The sequence below is a fragment of the Peromyscus maniculatus genome, chromosome 18 (genome assembly GCF_049852395.1).
Source record: "Peromyscus maniculatus bairdii isolate BWxNUB_F1_BW_parent chromosome 18, HU_Pman_BW_mat_3.1, whole genome shotgun sequence".
Taxonomy (NCBI): Eukaryota; Metazoa; Chordata; class Mammalia; order Rodentia; family Cricetidae; genus Peromyscus; species Peromyscus maniculatus.
This window is the reverse complement of record NC_134869.1, coordinates 6513934-6530626: the sequence shown is the minus strand read 5'-3', so window position 1 is coordinate 6530626 and position 16693 is coordinate 6513934. Positions and strand designations below refer to the sequence as shown.

General features: G+C 43.2%; 2 protein-coding genes across 5 annotated transcripts in view; one reads left to right on the top strand and one right to left on the bottom strand.

Moving 5' to 3' along the window:
• Positions 1-16693, top strand: part of LOC143269256 (disks large homolog 5-like) — a 340382-nt gene that overhangs the window by 151531 nt on the left and 172158 nt on the right. The window lies entirely within an intron of this gene.
• Positions 782-16161, bottom strand: LOC143269261 (disks large homolog 5-like). Of its 2 annotated transcripts, XR_013045673.1 has the most exons (5): positions 12945-16161; positions 11973-12104; positions 10726-10909; positions 5617-6772; positions 782-5449 (listed from the first exon to the last, which is right to left on the bottom strand). XR_013045673.1 is itself a non-coding variant. In XM_076554362.1 (4 exons), exons 1-4 carry the CDS (start codon positions 13205-13207, stop codon positions 6653-6655), a joined length of 699 nt encoding a protein of 232 aa, XP_076410477.1. In that variant the 5' UTR covers positions 13208-16161; the 3' UTR covers positions 782-6652. The 2 variants fall into 2 exon arrangements, 1 of the variants encoding a protein (XP_076410477.1); XM_076554362.1 differs by having other exon boundaries at positions 782-6772.

Here is a 16693-nt window from a genome sequence, read left to right as displayed (position 1 = left end):
GAGTTCCTCACAAAATGATGCCTTTATGTATCCCCCATATTTCCCAATACCCCTACACTTCCCACCTGGTGGGGGGGGTGCTTCCCTGATACTCAACTCCTGGTGGGCACAGTCATTTCACCCATGTGGCATAACATTGAGCCATGGACTTGCACCATGGCTCAGGGCCAGCACTGTGCCTCATAGAGCATGTAGTAGACCTGAGAGTTTATTCTAGAGTTGATGGAAAGTGGAATGTTATGAAACGTGTGTCAAAATGAAAGCAATAGGAGTCAAGCAGATGAATGGCAAATAGTGAGGGCTTTTGGATCATGTCCTCTCTTTGTGCCTTCATCAGTCTTCAGATATGAGGCTGCACCTTTCCTCCATGGAGAGACATGTGGTGCTTCTGACCTGCTTCAGGAAATTGTCAGGAAGTCCTTTCTAGGTTTTCAGGGGAGATCTGAGTCTTTCCTCACATTAATACATGCACTCAAATAACGTCCTATGTCAAGCCCCATGTTTTGAGACAGCATATTCTGAATACCATCAAGTATGAAATAAAGCCTAAAGTCTGGCTATAATTAATGAAATGTGTTCATATTTGATCCTGAAGTGCAGCATTTATATAAATTTAAAGGTGAACCTATGTATATCTTGTTCTGTTCATGTAATTTTGCATCCACTTTTCAGTAATTTTTGTTTTAAAAGAATCTAGAGATTGAAATATACAAGGTACTTCATTTACCTGGAATATTTTTTCACTAAGTCTTTGAGACATTAGTCTTCTTCTCCCCCCCCCCCCCCCGAGACAGGGTTTCTCTGTGTAGCGTTGCGCCTTTCCTTGAACTCACTTGGTAGTCCAGGCTGGCCTCGAACTCACAGAGAACCACCTACCTCTGCCTCCCAAGTGCTGGGATTAAATGCGTGTGCCACCACCGCCCGGCTGAGACATTAGTATTCTAAAACATGCAATAACCACAAAGGCTATTTAACTTCTGAAGTGCCTTGGAAATTTTGACTTTTGTAAGAATGTTATATTGGGATAAATATGTGATTATTGCTGTAACTGGTTAAATGCTGAAACCTGAACTGTCCACAGGGGCCTGCACAGAACAAATGACCAATAGCCTTAGACCAGGGAAGTGTACAGGCCACACAGGACAGACTCTCAAAGGCACAATGCCAAGAAGAAACATGGCATTTCAATGACTCACCCTGGAATCTTCCTTGGTGCTTTTTCACTGGTTATTTCCAGTGAACTCACTCACCTGCATGGCAGAGTAACTTCACTTTTGCCTTTTCCCATGAATTACTCTGGACAAGCAGTTTCTTCAAGCTAGACACACAGCTTCCATCAAGAATTCTTCCCACTACAGTGAGCTTTTATTAAGAGTGTCATTCATTTGAAACAAAATTCAGCTCAAATTTTTCACAATGCACTTTAATAATAATATTCTCTAACTTTCAGAACCACAAGAAAATCCTCTAAGGCAGAAAGCCACAAGTTGATCATGAAAAGTACCAGGGAAGGGCCACTGAGATGCCCAGTTGGGTGGAAGGAAAGAGCTTACTCCTCCTAATTTGTTCATTGACCTCTATATAAACAGAATGACAGAATGGCATGATGTGTTGTGTATGTTCATTCTCTATCATATGTATGTATGTATTTCCCCCTCTCAAAATAAGTAAATGGATAGATATTATTATTTTAAATTTGATCGGTAGATTTCCATACACTCATCATATAAAATAATTAATTTTTAAAATAATGAAAAAAATCGATGCAGCTCATAACTGTTTGTAACTCCAGTTCTAGAGGAATCAACACCCTCACACAGGCATACATGAAGAAAAAACACCAATGCATGTAAATTAGTGAATAAACAATTAAATTTTTGTATTTGATAGTGGTGTCAGGAGCCCCAGAAGCATCCCACAGAACTAACTAACCTAGGCTCATAGTGAACCACCAACCAGGTAGCTTGCATGGGACTGACCTAGGCACTCTGCAGATATTTTACAGGTGTATAACTTGGTCTTCTGGTGAGACTCCTAACAGTGGGAGCAGAGCTTGTCTCTAATTTCTGCTTTTGGACCCCATTCCTCCTACTGAATTGCTACATCCAGCCTTAACAGAAGAGGTCATGCCTAGTCCCACCACAACTAGATATAACATGGCAGATAGATATTCATAGGAGGCCTGCCCATTTCTGAAGAGAAAAAAGAGAAGGAGGAATGGATGGAGGTCAGGAAGAGTGGAGGTGGGTGGAGGGTTGAGAGGAGAGATGGAGGTGAAATTTTGGTTAGGATGTAAAAATAAAAATAAACAAATAAATAAAAACATTCATTACAAAAGAAGGCGGAATATTGATGTTTATGATATTTAAATTTGAGATACTAAAAAATGTCCCTCAAGGGACATTGCCACTTACTCTAACTTTATAATGTGCTTGCAGTTGTACAGGGATAGTTAAATCATGCTAGGCATAATTTTGAGCTGGTCTAATACATAATATGTTTGCCTTGTACTTGGAATAATTATATCATGTTTAGGCATTATTATGACCTGGTTATTGTTTTACATATGGAAATTAATCATGACATAAAAAGATATAATTGTGTGTCAAGTTGACATGGGGTGAAGTTGTGATGGCTCTTTTTGGTTGTGAAATTTACTACATCTGCAATTAAGCAAAACCCAAATATGGAGGGGTACACCTGCAAGGTATTTTTGCTTAATTTGAAGACAGAAGATACACATGTAATCAGATCTTTGCATAAGGAAGACATTCCCTTAATCTAGATATTGATGGAGAAAGAAACACCTTTACCTCAGATGTTTTGAGCCCCAAAACCCCACCTGAAATCAGCCAGGCCTTGTGTTGGAAGCCCATATAAAGAAATGGAAGAAGGGAGTTTTTGCTCTTTAGCTGCTTGGTCTCACCTTGCTAGCAAGTTCATTCTGTCACTGGTATTGGAGCCAACTTCTTTGGGATTCCAGACTATACTACTGATGGGTGAGACATCAAGTGTAATGGACTGAGAAACTGCTGGATTCTTGGACTTTGTCATCATAGCCAGCCAATGTTCAAATAGCTGGAGCACAGCTTCTAAGTCATTCTAAAAAATAGCCTTCTGAATATATAGAAATTCATTCAATAAGTTGTTATCCCAATGGAACCATGACCAATGGACCAGCCAGGTAGAGAATTTTTAGAGTAGTTTGGGTCTCACAACAGCCTTATCTCAGTTATAAATCCACATGGTCACATTCCCTTAACCTGTGTTTTAGGTGATGATTTGATGCTGGCCTACAAGGTTTCTATACCTTCTGGGCAAGAAAGTAAAATAACACAAGTCTGATATTTCTCAAACGGAACACACAGTAACCTAATTAAATGAGTAATTACATGAGATGGAGAGATTCTAGCTTAAGTGAGGAATTAAAAACCAGATGTCTTAGCTTCAGTGGGGTAAGACCTGGCACCCCCTCCCACACACACAGGAAGGTCAGAGGACAGTAGGTTCTTTTTACCCTTGATGTGACAGCTCTAGTCCGAAGACCCAGGGGATAACTTTCTTTACACTTTAAATCTCTGCCTCACTGTCAGTCTCAGGAGTCAGATCTATTTCAGAGGAGCTTCACCAGAGTAAATCAGTCTCTGGAAGAACTTTTTCAATATAATCTGAGATCTGCTGTGGTAAAAGAGCAGCTTCAACCACTTCTCTCCTTTTTTAGTTTTGCAAAGAATCACTCTGCACCAGAGACATGTGGCCCCTGATGCAGCCTCCATCCACTCCACCTAGTCATGAGGTTCCTCCCAACATTGCTTATCAGACCATCAAGAGGGATTCCTCATCCTACCTCCACCCCCAGGAGGGTCTTCTCAATTTTTATTACAACAGACTGGCTTAATAGGTGTTGTCAACCTAGAAGAGATCTAGCAAATCTGTTCTAATCTGACAGTCAGTGACTGGGGTAGGATCCTGAACCTGTGAGAGCCCTGAATGGATGTGTGGCAGCCTAAGACAATTAGCATGCCTGTCCCTACAGTTTTCAATAAACTTCAGTCTTTGGTGGGGAGTGATCCAATCCACCTAATACAGCACACAGGGCTGGGAGGACAAGGGTCTATTACAGGGACTGTGGACATGGCTCACCCATTAAGAACATTTATTCTTGTCTGAGAAGACTCACAGGACAGACAGCTAACAAACCTTTTTAACTTAAAATGCAGGTGGAATCTGCCCTCACCTGGCCTTTGTGGGAACTGCATGTATGTGGTGGGAAAACACCCATAAGTATAAACAAAAGCGCCACAAAATATCATAAATTATCTTGCAGGAAATCAGCTCTGCTGTTCACTTATCACTCATGATATATTTCAATCCTTTATACAAGTTTAATGAGCGTTCTCATTTCCTGAGAGGCCTGGAACAATATACTTGTGTTTCCCTTTAATTTGGTCTACATGAAGTTCCCTGAACATGTGTGTACAGTGTACAACCTTTTACTGGTAGCTAAATATATGAACTCAAGGATACAATATGTCTAATTTTTCTATTATGTATGGGTATACATGAGGTAGGCTATACACCAACATCCAAGTCGCCACCCCGCTGTGTAGCCCCGAGGCCCATGGCTGGGAAATCTGTGTATAGCCCAAGATTCCAGGAACTTACTGAGATACATCCAAGCCTGTGATTTTTGGGTTTGCAGGCATGTGAAACCTCATCTGACTAAAGAAGAGTCTTAGAGTGAAAAGTTTGAAATTTATTTTATTCATAAAATAAATTCATTTTACTCAATGGGAGTTTTCAAAACAGCAGTCATTATATACAGTATATAGCCTTAGCAAACTATTAAAACAATGACAAGAATAAATGTATAACAAAAATTAACACAACCTTAAACGAAAATGAATAAAACCAAAAACCAAAGCATCAATATCCTAAGATATAAACCCCCCCCCCAAAAAAAGGAAAATTTCAGGTTTTTTATGGAATTTCATTATGGAAGAGCAAAAGAGGTGAGGAACTGGCATATTCTCTGTAGTGAATTATCTTCAGCTACACTTGCCCATGACATGGTGTCAGCTTGAAAACTGCACTACAGAGAATCTTATGCTTTTGATGTGGTCTGTCTGGATGGCAGTGTGACATTAACACCGTATTCCTTGTCAGATTTCCATCACATATGGAGTCAGGGATTTTAGTAATTTGTGTTGTGTTCTCTGTACATTAGACTTGTTTTTACACAAACTTTTATCTGGGGATAGTGAGCCAACAGATGTGGATCCGATTGTGGCTGGACCGACTCATGGTAGGTTGATATTTGCCTCACTAGTGAGTTCAAAGCTGAAAAGAGGTGGCATTTTCTGAGGAGGCCTTGAACCTGGAGTGTAGAATGTCATGCCTTCAAGGTGTCTTTGGCTTCTTCCACCCTTCCCAGTCTCCTTAACAGGTACTGTCAGGGAAAATCAGAAAAGAAAATATGATTCAGAAACAGTTTTGCTGTGCACATGGCAAGAAAATCAGGGCCTATTCATCCCTAGTAAACAATAGTTAAGGAAGGAAACACACCCCATGAACACCCTGGCTGCTGAGGATGGGGCTCAATGGTGGCTGACTTGCCTGAGACATAGTGTTTCTGCTTGAGCAGCTCCATCTGCAGGAGGCTCTCATCCTGGGCTGTGGTCTGCTCCAGTTCCTGCTGGAGGTTTTCAAACCTAGGGGAGGAAGACAGCTGAGAGACAAGCCTGGTGGGGACCTGCCATGTCAGCTTTTGAGCCCCCACCAGATCTACTCAGCTAGACAATCGAGCATTACCTCTCAGATGAGCTCATTCCCTGCTTCCCCAAGGGAAAAGGGTCAGAAAGCACCCTGGCAAGATTTGTTTTTCTCAACTTTAAAAAACTGCTAGAAGTTGAACTGGAAAATACACACTGTGCTGGATTAGAAGAAACAGCATATTTCTCCAACAGTCCAAAGAAATATCAGTATGAGAAGGTCTGAGGCACAGGTCAGGGAAGATATACCTGGCCTTGATTAGATACCAGGTGAATGAGAACCTCCTGGAAAACTCTATGCCTGCCCTCTAGTGGAGCCTACACAGCAATTCAGAGAAAGCTCTGATGAATCCTACAGCCCAGATCCCTGCATGGACTTAACTTGTCAACTCCTACTGTGTTTATGACCAGAGTAAATCTTCTCATGAGAAACTGATAAACACCGCAGAGAGCCTGCAATCAGCAGGAGTGTGCTGTATTCAAATCTGCCGAAGGGTAGACACTTATATCTAAACGTGATGTTCCTGATGGAAAATAAAGTTGCAGGAGGACACACTTTCCTTCATGATTGATGATTCCCCTTGTAGGTTTCTGGATGCCATGGGAATATTTGTGGGGAGATCTAATGTTAGATTTGAGATACTCGGAGCATACTAGAGTTCTCAGAAGGGAAGAAGGGGACACAATCCCCATAAGACCAAGGAGAAAGCATATTGCTTCCTGGACGGAAGTTCCTATTGACTGAGTCAGAAATAACACTCTGAGGTGTTCTCTTCCTGGCTGTGGCTGGAAGCTTTGCCAATTGAACAGAAACTCAAAGAGGACAGAGATCCAGCTACAGTGGACCCACTTGATCCACCTGCTTCTGGAATCCTGGACTCCTACCTCATCTGGGACACAGTGAAATGATGCTGCAGCTTTGCTGCCAAGTCCCTTTGCCGGGTGAGCAGCTCCTTCTGCTTCATCAGGGACTGATGATCTTCCTCAAGTCTTTGATGTTCCTGTTCATTAGAACATTGTGTTTTTAGGAGAGGGTTGTCTGCATCCCTGTACATATAGATGCATGTACACACACACACACACACACACACACACACACACACACACACACACACACACACTTGAACACATACATGTACATTGATGCACACATACAAGCACACTACATTGTCTCCATGTTGGCTTTACCAGAAAACACTGATGTAATATGAGATCACCTGGGATACTATGAAGAAGAAAGTGACCTTTCATTAACCCACAGCCTCTCTACCCATATTCCAGTAAAGAGAAAGGAAAACACAAGATGCTCTGAACACAGTGATGTGGAGAAGATTGTGTACTTTTACTCTGTTTAGATAATTTTTCATTTTATTTTTACTTTATATGTGCAGGTGTTGCCTGCCTGTGTGTCTGTATAACACATGCATGCGTGGTGATCTGGGAGAAGAATTCAGTATGCAGATAAGTCAATGTAATGCTTGCCTTGTAAACCTGTACACAGACAGCTGACCCCAGGGATCCTTTACCAGTAATCCAAGCTCTCCTAGCAAGTTCTCCAGTCTGTGAATTGAAGGCTTAGTTCCCCAGCACAGGACCACTGGATGGCAATGGGCCCGCCCCTCGCTCTCACTCAATGCTTCCCAGTGCCTCCAGGAGGAGCAGCTTCCTCCTAAAGAAGCTCTCTAAAGCACAGGTTGCCTCAATTTAGGCCCAAAGCAACATGCTCAGAAACTAGAAAATCTCTAAACTCAGGAGTCTATATTAACCTTTCCTCCAAGTAAGATGACTGTGTCAGGTATTTCTTTGAGTAACAGAAGGTTGACTAACTCAGCGAAAGGATTGCATGTATTATTCCATGTTTAACTGTATTCCATGGACCACATTGTATGTTTGCACTCATCAAGGATAGGCATCTGAGTAGTTTCTAGTTGGGGGTGTTCTGATGAGTCCTGCTGTAACCCTGTTGTCCTCTCTTCTCTGTGGACACCTACTTTACATTCTGGAATCAGTGGTCCACTTGGAGTCTGCATTCAACATTCTGAATAATTTTAAAGAGCTTCTCACAGGCCTACAACATCTTACACTCCTACCAAAATCTGATAGTTCTCATTTCTCCCAACCCTCCATCAGTCCGATTTTAACTCAGTATGAAGAAGTTTGGAATAAAAGCAGTTTCTGAGTGCTGCAGACACAACATGGAGTGGGTGCTTTAGAGTGCGATGAGCCTAAGGGGTGCACTGAGACAGCCTCTTCTCACACCTCAGCATAGTTGTGCGACTTCTGCTGGGCTGAGATGCAGTCACAAGCATCTCTGCAGTTCAGAATTTCTCAGGGAATAAAATCCAGGCCAAGCTCCAAGGACAAGGTTAGCTGAACCAAGGTTAGGCAAAGGTGAAAGGAAAATGGCAGCAGACAATGAGGAGAAGAACAAAACAGGATGCAGGGAAGTCATCAGTGGTCAGCCACCATTCACCCAGAGCAGAGAAGGACACAAAACCTCAGGCAGCCTTTCCTCCTCTCAGTAGCCTCTTTCTCACCTTATGGACCCTATTACTTTGTTTTTATCCCGAGGATTTCTTTGCAGATAAATAATTCTGCCTCTACCTGAAAAACCTGAAAATTTTAGCCTTCATCAGTTTTCTGTCTTTTGTTGTAGTTAGCTGTGTGGACATGCAGAATGATGGACAACATCATCTGTTCTTTGACTGATGCAAAGTGGTACTAACCAGATTAGGCATACTACTTTCTCATTCAAATCTGTCTCCACCATTCTTAAAGATGTTCCATTGTTCCGTGAGTGAGTGAACATACACAGAGAGGCTCAAACACATATTTTCATACCCACAAAATTACACATAAGAAAACACACAAACACACACACACAACTCTCTTGAACCCAGAAGGGCAAGGGACAAGGCTAGAATGTTGCAACTCCTTTTGTACTACAGGGAGAGGTAGTGGGTCCTCCTTGTTGTCTACAAGCCTCTTAGACACAGCCAGGCTTTTCTGCCCTGTCCTGAAATTATTTCCCCTCCTAGGACATTTTTTATCACAGACTCAATGATTGTACAGATAAATAACAACCTCTGCACAAATGAGTTTGACCACACAATACCAAGTACCCATGGAAGTGGGCTTGACATGAAGCCTCCTGATAGATCCAAGTTAACCCATCATAGTCTCCTCACTAAACCTGCCCAGATTCTGACACAAAAGACATTGATTGCACTTGAAAATGGAAATCACCATTGTCATTACCCAACAACTTTTGACTGGATTACAGTGCATATTATGTGAAAACAGCCCCAGTTAAGTCAGTAGGAGGCTACTTAGGTCACCCATAGCACTTTTTTGAAATGCAATATTCTATACATCTAGTAGGAGGAGTCTTTCTAAGACACAGCTATAAATATGATAGCGTGAGCATCAAAATGTCAGGTTCCATGTTGTGTAGGCAGTAAGATAAACCAGACATTTCATGGGATGTTATCTCTATTCAGTGAAAGAAAAGTCTACATTGATTTTTAAAATAGCTCCATTGTTTGATTGTTTTATTTATTACAAAATGCATTTGTGAGCCGGGTGGTGGTGGTGCACGCCTTTAATCCCAGCACTCGGGAGGCAGATGCAGGCGGATCTCTGTGAGTTCGAGGCCAGCCTGGTCTACCAAGTGAGTTCCAGGAAAGGTGCAAAGCTACACAAAGAAACCTGTCTGGAAAAAAAAAATGCATTTGTTCCAAACCAATAAAAAAGTGCAGAAATGAAGAGAAACCAACAAGTGAGTTTACTTTCGACCAAATGAATCATTTATCAATGAGATGAGACAGTAAAAGACAGGAAGCTCTAGTGTGAGGAGACAGGGATCCAAAGACCTGTGGCTATCCACTTAGCCAGAAGAGAAATTTTCAGGTTCAGTGAGAGACCCGGGCTAAAGGAAATAAGGGAGAAAGCAACAGAGGTCGCTTGATGTGATCATCTGGCCTTCCAACAAACCCACAAATGTAAGCATCCTCAGGCATGTACACACCACACACACACACACACACTCACACTCACACTCACACTCACCACAAACCATAAGTGAACAGAATGCAATGTGGAGGACATCAACTGAATGAGGATGGCATTACGAGTTGAATTGAGACTCCTCACACTAGCTGTTTCAAGTGATACCCACAGTTCTGCTTTCCATCATTTTGAGACTAAACATGCCTGGGGAGGCATGCTGTGCTTCTGCAGGCTATGTTAGTGCACTTGGAGAAATTGTTCTCTTAAAATCTCAAATCTGCCACCCTGACCCTTGTCTGTCATAAGCCCTGGCCACATCCCTGGTCATCCAGTGAGCTTCCGAGTGTAAGATCCAGGATGGGAGAACTTGCCTTGCCACTCAGAGCAAACAGTACTGACAAGCTGTTACTTAAGTTTCTGTCAGTGTGAACCAAGAGCTTGGATTGGTAAAGAGAACACCATGGCAGTCTCAGAAGAAGAGGGTAAAATAGTATATGACACCCAAAAAGATGTCCACAAAACCCAGTCATTTGGCTTTTGTAGGGGACGTTCCTCCTTCCATGCTGTTTCTGCCTCTGATCTCATATGACCTATGCCAAGCAAATGAGACCCAGACCCTTGAACTCATTCACACATCTCTGTGCTACTCCCTAAGTGGCTCCCATCACAGTACTGCTGCCCCATACTAGCATATTGGTGAGTGACATGTGATTGACCCATCTCCCTCAATGGACTGCAGCTTCTAGCAGAGCAATAGGGTTCCTTGCCAGTCATGCACTGCCTTCCAAGAGGCTAACTCCCCAGAAAGACTGTGAATGATCACAGAAATGAACTATTGGGTGGGATGGGTCAGGTGGATAAGTGAGTAGATGGTTACATGGGCGTGTGTATATGTGTGTGTGTATGGGTAGACAAGTGGGGGCTTGGCCCTGCTGCTTCAACCTACCTGCTGCTGCTTTGTCCAGAGATCATACATCTTCTCATGGGCCTTCTCACAGAGCCTTCTGGCCTCCTCACAGGACTCTTGTAGTGAAATCTGCTCCCCATGCAGCTTTCTGTTGTCCTCTTTCAACATGCTCACTTTTTCCCTTAGCTGGGTCCATTCACTCAGGAGCTGACTGTAGAGGGTGCTGAAATGTCACCAAAAATGATGAGCTCCACCTCGATCTCCCACTCCTGCTTCCTAATACCATGATTCCTGCAAGATCCCTTGTCCCCTTTCCCAACAGCCCTTGGGAACCCAAATTAGCTATGGCAGCATCACTTAGGTGCAGGCCAAAGCCAGAGAATAGCCAAATTCCTGAAAAATTCCAACAACTTCTGAAGACCCTGACAGTAAAGGATCCATGTTCCTCTGAAAACTGGATCCCCCACTTCCCACACACACACCCTGGTGTTTAATTGTTCACAGTATTGGGAAAACATGAGCAGGTAGAAGGAATCCATGCTCTGAGCAGGACAGAAGATCCAGCAGGAATACATTCCATCTTTGTGTCCCATAGAAAACATTCTGTGAGCTCCTTCCAGAGCCGCAGAAACCATTCATGGTGCAAACCATGTTTTCTGTCTAGAAGCTCCAGAAGTTGATAGGAAAATGTTGAGAGGGGCTCTCAGACTCTTCACTCTTTGGAGAACTCAGTTTAGGAGGCACAAGTCCAAGAGATATAAGGCAGGATGCTTGCTAAGAGGTAAACAGACTAGAAACACAGCCCAACTTTGTTCTAAGGTGAAGAAGTTACTGAGGGATGTTTTACTGTATACTGTGAATATGTGTTGCTCCCATTGGTTAATAAATAAGCTGCTTTAGCCTATGGCAAGGCAGGATGGAGCCAGGTAGAAAAATCCAGACGAGACAAAGAAGAAAGTCAGAGGTAGAGCATATGCCAGCTGCCACCCAAGGAGAAACATGCCAGCAGCCTGGCCATGCAGAAGCCATGTGGCAAAATATAGATTAACAGAATGGGTTAAGTTAAGATGATAGAGCTAACTAGCAAGAAACTTAAGCCATCAACCATACAGTTTGTAGGTAATATAAGCCTCAGTGTGTTTATTTGGGACCATTTAATGTAGGAGTTAGGTCTGACAGATTCCTCCTGATAGCTGCATCAGGCAGGACTGGAAAAACTTCAGACTATCAGAAGCAGTCCTTACCAATTTTTACTAAATTAGTAAATTACTAAATTAGGCACTCACTGGTAGGAGTTGGTCTGCTCACTCAGCTTCTTGCACTTGTACGAGGCCTCACAAACCTCCTTAAGGAATTTCTTTACATCTGACATCTCCTTCTTATGCTGAGTTTTGAGCATGTCAATCTCAGATTTCAGCCTGTGGTAGGGCATGGCCCAGGACAAAAGAACCCCATGAACACGGGTGTCAGGGACCACATGAATTAAGGTTCTGTTTTGTACTACACTAGCCCACTGGATGTCACACCCTGAATTCTATACTGGATCTCCTGGTGTGCATTAGTCTTGCCTCACTGTCCCATGGCCAGGAAAGGCTGGGTGTCAATAGGGAAGGAGACAGGACTACAGGAGCTCCCTCAGTAGCCCTGGACGGGTAGACTAGCTCTCTAAGAAGGTCTTGGAGTCTATGGCACAGATCCAGGTCTATCTGAAATCTGCAATGGCATTCCTACTGTCTTGAGAAAACAGATTCTTTCTCCTTATAAGGATACCCAGAACTCATAATCAGTATTGCCACAGAGGAGGCACTACATGAGGATGGCTGTATAAACTCCCATACACAGATAGAATGTCACAGAAATGCAGATAGGGGGCATTGTCTCATAGTGTAAGGAACAAGCTGAGAGGAGCAGAATTGAATTCCAGGCCTTCTGGTCACACACAGATGGACTGAGTAGGACCACCAGGCCCTTCAAGCTGCTCCCATAGCAAAAAGCAAAAGTAAATATCAATTCAGAGCACTGAGCATCTCCTAAAAGCCGATGTCTGTCAAGGCCTCTTGAAATGCATGTTGTGATCTTACTCCCTAATGCCCTACTCTGTAGATTGTGATTCAGGCCACAGGCTCTGGTTTTCATTTGGAGGAATCAGAACAGCCTATGTCCTATCTCACTCCTACAGGCTTCAGTTCTGCCTCTCAAATGCACTCAGGACACAGTAGGGTCAAGACAGTCGCCAGAGAAAAGGGCATGATGAATACCTGTTGTTCAACTCATTGTTGTTATAAAGGGCCAGGAGTTCCAGCAGTTCATTCCTCTCATTGGTCAGCATCTGTAGCTGAAGGGTCAATTTATCCACCTGGTTCAGCTGCTGTTCCTGCTTAGTGAGGAAGAAGGGTGTGGATGATGCCTTCCTAGTAGTCCCTGTAGGTACATAAACACAGTGAATTTGTACAGACGAATGGCATAGGGCCAAGAGATCATGTGGAGTCCCAAGAGGAGGCCTGAGGAAGAGGAAATGCATGGCACCCGGTGAAGCCCTCAAATATCAGAGCAGATATCCTTAAACTGGGTCCCATAAGCCATCTGTCTGTCTCCAATCTCTAAGGCTAGATATATGCCTTTTGACCTACTGCAGCCCCACTGTCCCTGAAAGGCATAAGGAAGGCCAGCCATGTTGGTTTGGAATTGTCAGCTGATACCTGATACGGTACAAAAAGTCCTGGATTGCCTGGTGCTTTGAATCTCCCATCCCTGATAACCTGTGTGCAGGACTAAAGGCACCCAATGTCTCAGACCTTGGTACATGGATAGTAAGTTTCCCTTCCTGGTATTTATATCAGATATCCATGAAATCTACAGAAATCCACTGAGAATAAAGTGCAGCAACATCCTACCCTGATATCTCATTAGCGGTTCTGTGCCTCCTTTAGCATTTGTTGACAATCATAATGAACTGAAAAAGGTCCCAGCAAAGCAGCTGCTTCCCTGACATTTCCTGGCCCTCTGCCAACTAATCATGAGATGTCCTCCACTTTCGATCTGCTCTTTAGAATCCCATGTAAGCTGCATAGGCCCATTGCTTCAAATGATCACAGCTACTGAAACCCATTAAGAGAATGATCATGTCTTGCATCAACTTCTGCTTAGAAATCCAGGGCTTTCTATGCCAATTAGTGTGTTCAGTTTTGCCAACATGTTGATTGGTGAACCTTTAAACACTTAATGAATGCCTCAATGGCAAATGGCATTGCCACAACACTGGTGATTTCACAAAATATGCCAGTGACACTCAGGATACAATAGAATTTCCAGAGAAGGGACAGTTAGGGTCACTGCTAGTGTCATCACCTATCTGATAACAAACTCTTCTCCAATTCACCAAAAGCCAAGCTGCCCTTTCCAGCACCTTTCCTGAGACAGGGGAGGGCCTTCTGCATCACGTCATTCTAATCCAGTGATCTCACTGATTCATTAGAATCTACTTCATTCTAATTCAATAGTTCATCATCTGTGGAGGGGAAGACTGGTGCAAACACTGCCCAGGAATGGCTCTTCTCATCCCGAAGAATGCTAACTAATAAGATGAGAAATAAAGGATGCTAAGAAATTAGCTCAGGATAATGGGAAAGGAAGATCAGTTCCACAAGGTGAACAAGCAAATTAGAGAAGATCCACGGGGCAGTTATAATGTATGGGGATGGTGGAGGATTATGTGGGTCCTGTAAGAACAATGATAACTCACATACGTAATGATGAAACTTTTGCCAAAAGCTTCACCAGAATACATTCCATCCATCATGATGTTATCAAAGGTGTTATCAACTATTAAAAGATGTTACTGAAAATACCTAAAGACTGGGCTTCCACAGGTGAGCCCTCTGACACCAAGAACAAATACTTACAGGAAGAGTGATGTCCCAGTCCTACACTCAAGATAGAGGGAAGATGACTGGCTAGTGAGAGGGCAGGAACTCAGAAACCTTAGGGACCACTGACATGCAGCAATTCTTGGTGGCTCCTGCCTTGCCAGTGGTTGTTATTTAAAATGTGAGAATCTCTAGCATTGTTCAGGGGACTTTACTCTCTCTGTTATTAGTGACACACACCAAAAGACATCCAGTGTGGGTGAAGTGCAGGGTTGGTACTGAAACCTCTTTAGTCCCTCTGGGCTTCCTTCCCACTCAGAGTGAAAGCAGAGGGCCCTCAACAGAACAGCTGCAGCCTTGACCATCCCTGGCTCTCTGCCAAACTAACCAAACTCAACTTTATTCTCCTCTTGATGAATTCAGAGGACTAAAATAGTCCCATTGCTTCTCAGAAACTCTCACCTGCTTAGCCTCACTCCTGGAAGGATCAGCTGAAGCTTTCCTCCTTCAGGAAGCCCCCCATCCCTTTCCCAGGACTCACTGCGCTTTCCCCAGAACCATTTATTTCTTGATGTGTGACATGGAGACTGAAGGCCATCTTCCTTCTGCCTCCCTGTGGTCTCCCTGTGCTCTCCATCCTGTCTCCCAACAATCCTGTTCAGTCTAGACAGCATGTCTGTAGGTGAAACACGAGGCACTGCACAAATGCCACAGTGACAGTTGGCGTTGCCACAACACTAGTGACATCACATGGAATGCCTGGGCTCTCCAGGATACAGTAGAATGTCCATGTGCTGATGTCAACTGGTATACCTATTTCATCCCTGCTACATACCTCACCCAAAAGTGACTTGAAACCAAGGTGCCATTTTCAGGATCCTCTGGATTCACAATGGAAGCCTTTAGGTAGATCCTCCTTCCAAAGCCAGAAATCTAGGCCTCTGCTTCATTAAAAATTTATCTAAGTGAAGTTGAAAGCTCACTTTGCATGCACTGTCCAGGGTTGGAATTTCCCCTCCTTAAGATTCATAATCAATATTTTGAGAAAAAAAGGATGCTCAGAAATTTGGTCAGGACAATGGGGAGTAGTAGGGATGAGAACTCTGAAGTTAACAATCCCCAGGGAAAACCCTCAGAATTTTAGAGATTTGTGGGCTCAAAAATGTTACATAGTTAGTTATGAATATTCCCCCAGAGTGGCAGTAGAGCTCACTCAAGCTATGAGGTTGTGAGTGAAGATGTGACTAGCTCTGGACAGGTCTGGTTGGAGCCACTGAGACCAGGTTAGCTCTCAGATATTGAAAGCAAGCAATTCATGGGAAGAGTATGATGATCCAATCCTTGAATTCATAGACTGAGGAAAATGTAGTGGCAAGTCAGATTTCAGTGTGGGCTATGGAGAGTCATCATGAATGAAACATAAACACACACACACACACACACACACACACACACACACACACACACACACACACACACACACACTGTCACACACACACAAACCAGGCATTCAATCATGGAGTGGAACATGATGTAGATCACTGCTATGGTGCTTCAACCAGTAAAAAAAGGCCAAATGCCTATTTTTCTTGCCACGTGTTCTAATCCACATGCTCTTGAATAGGTGGCACTGCTAGCTTCGGGTTGAAGATCCATTAGAAGAACATGAGAAGGGCAGGTAAGGGGAGAGACTCAAGAACTGTTGCATCATACAGCTTTGTTATATGCAAACCTCACATTTCTTATTGGGACATCACTATAAAGAGAAGCCAGGTCATGGTCAGCATGGAATGCATGTTCTCCAACCAAATCTCTGGACCTAAGCATAATCCTTGCAACCTAGGACTAATGAAACTTTTAGGTGATCTGTGTCATTTCAGATTCTGAAGCTTTAAGCAAATAAATGTGATTTTCAACTTTATTTCTAAATAGATTCTTGTGAAGACCAAAAAGTTGAGGACATATTGGAATTTTGGAGCAAGGCATGTCCCCTAAACTGACATATAAACTCTTTTAAGAACACAGATGACAGTATTGGGTGTAAGGAAATCAGAGGAGAGAGGTGGTATAGAGAGAGTGGGGAGATACTCAGAGAGTGTGATTGCTCACATGAATCCAGAGATGAGGCAGTAGATCTAGAT

Excerpts from the sequence above, each read along its gene's own strand:
- LOC143269261 (XM_076554362.1), bottom strand. The coding sequence starts at position 13,207 with ATGCATTTCCTCTTCCTCAGGCCTCCTCTTGGGACTCCACATGATCTC. Across the intron at positions 12,105-12,944 it reads AACAATGAGTTGAACAACAG|GCTGAAATCTGAGATTGACA; the intron begins GTATTCATCATG and ends GCCCTACCACAG. Across the intron at positions 6,773-10,725 it reads TCTGGACAAAGCAGCAGCAG|GAACATCAAAGACTTGAGGA; the intron begins GTAGGTTGAAGC and ends TCTAATGAACAG.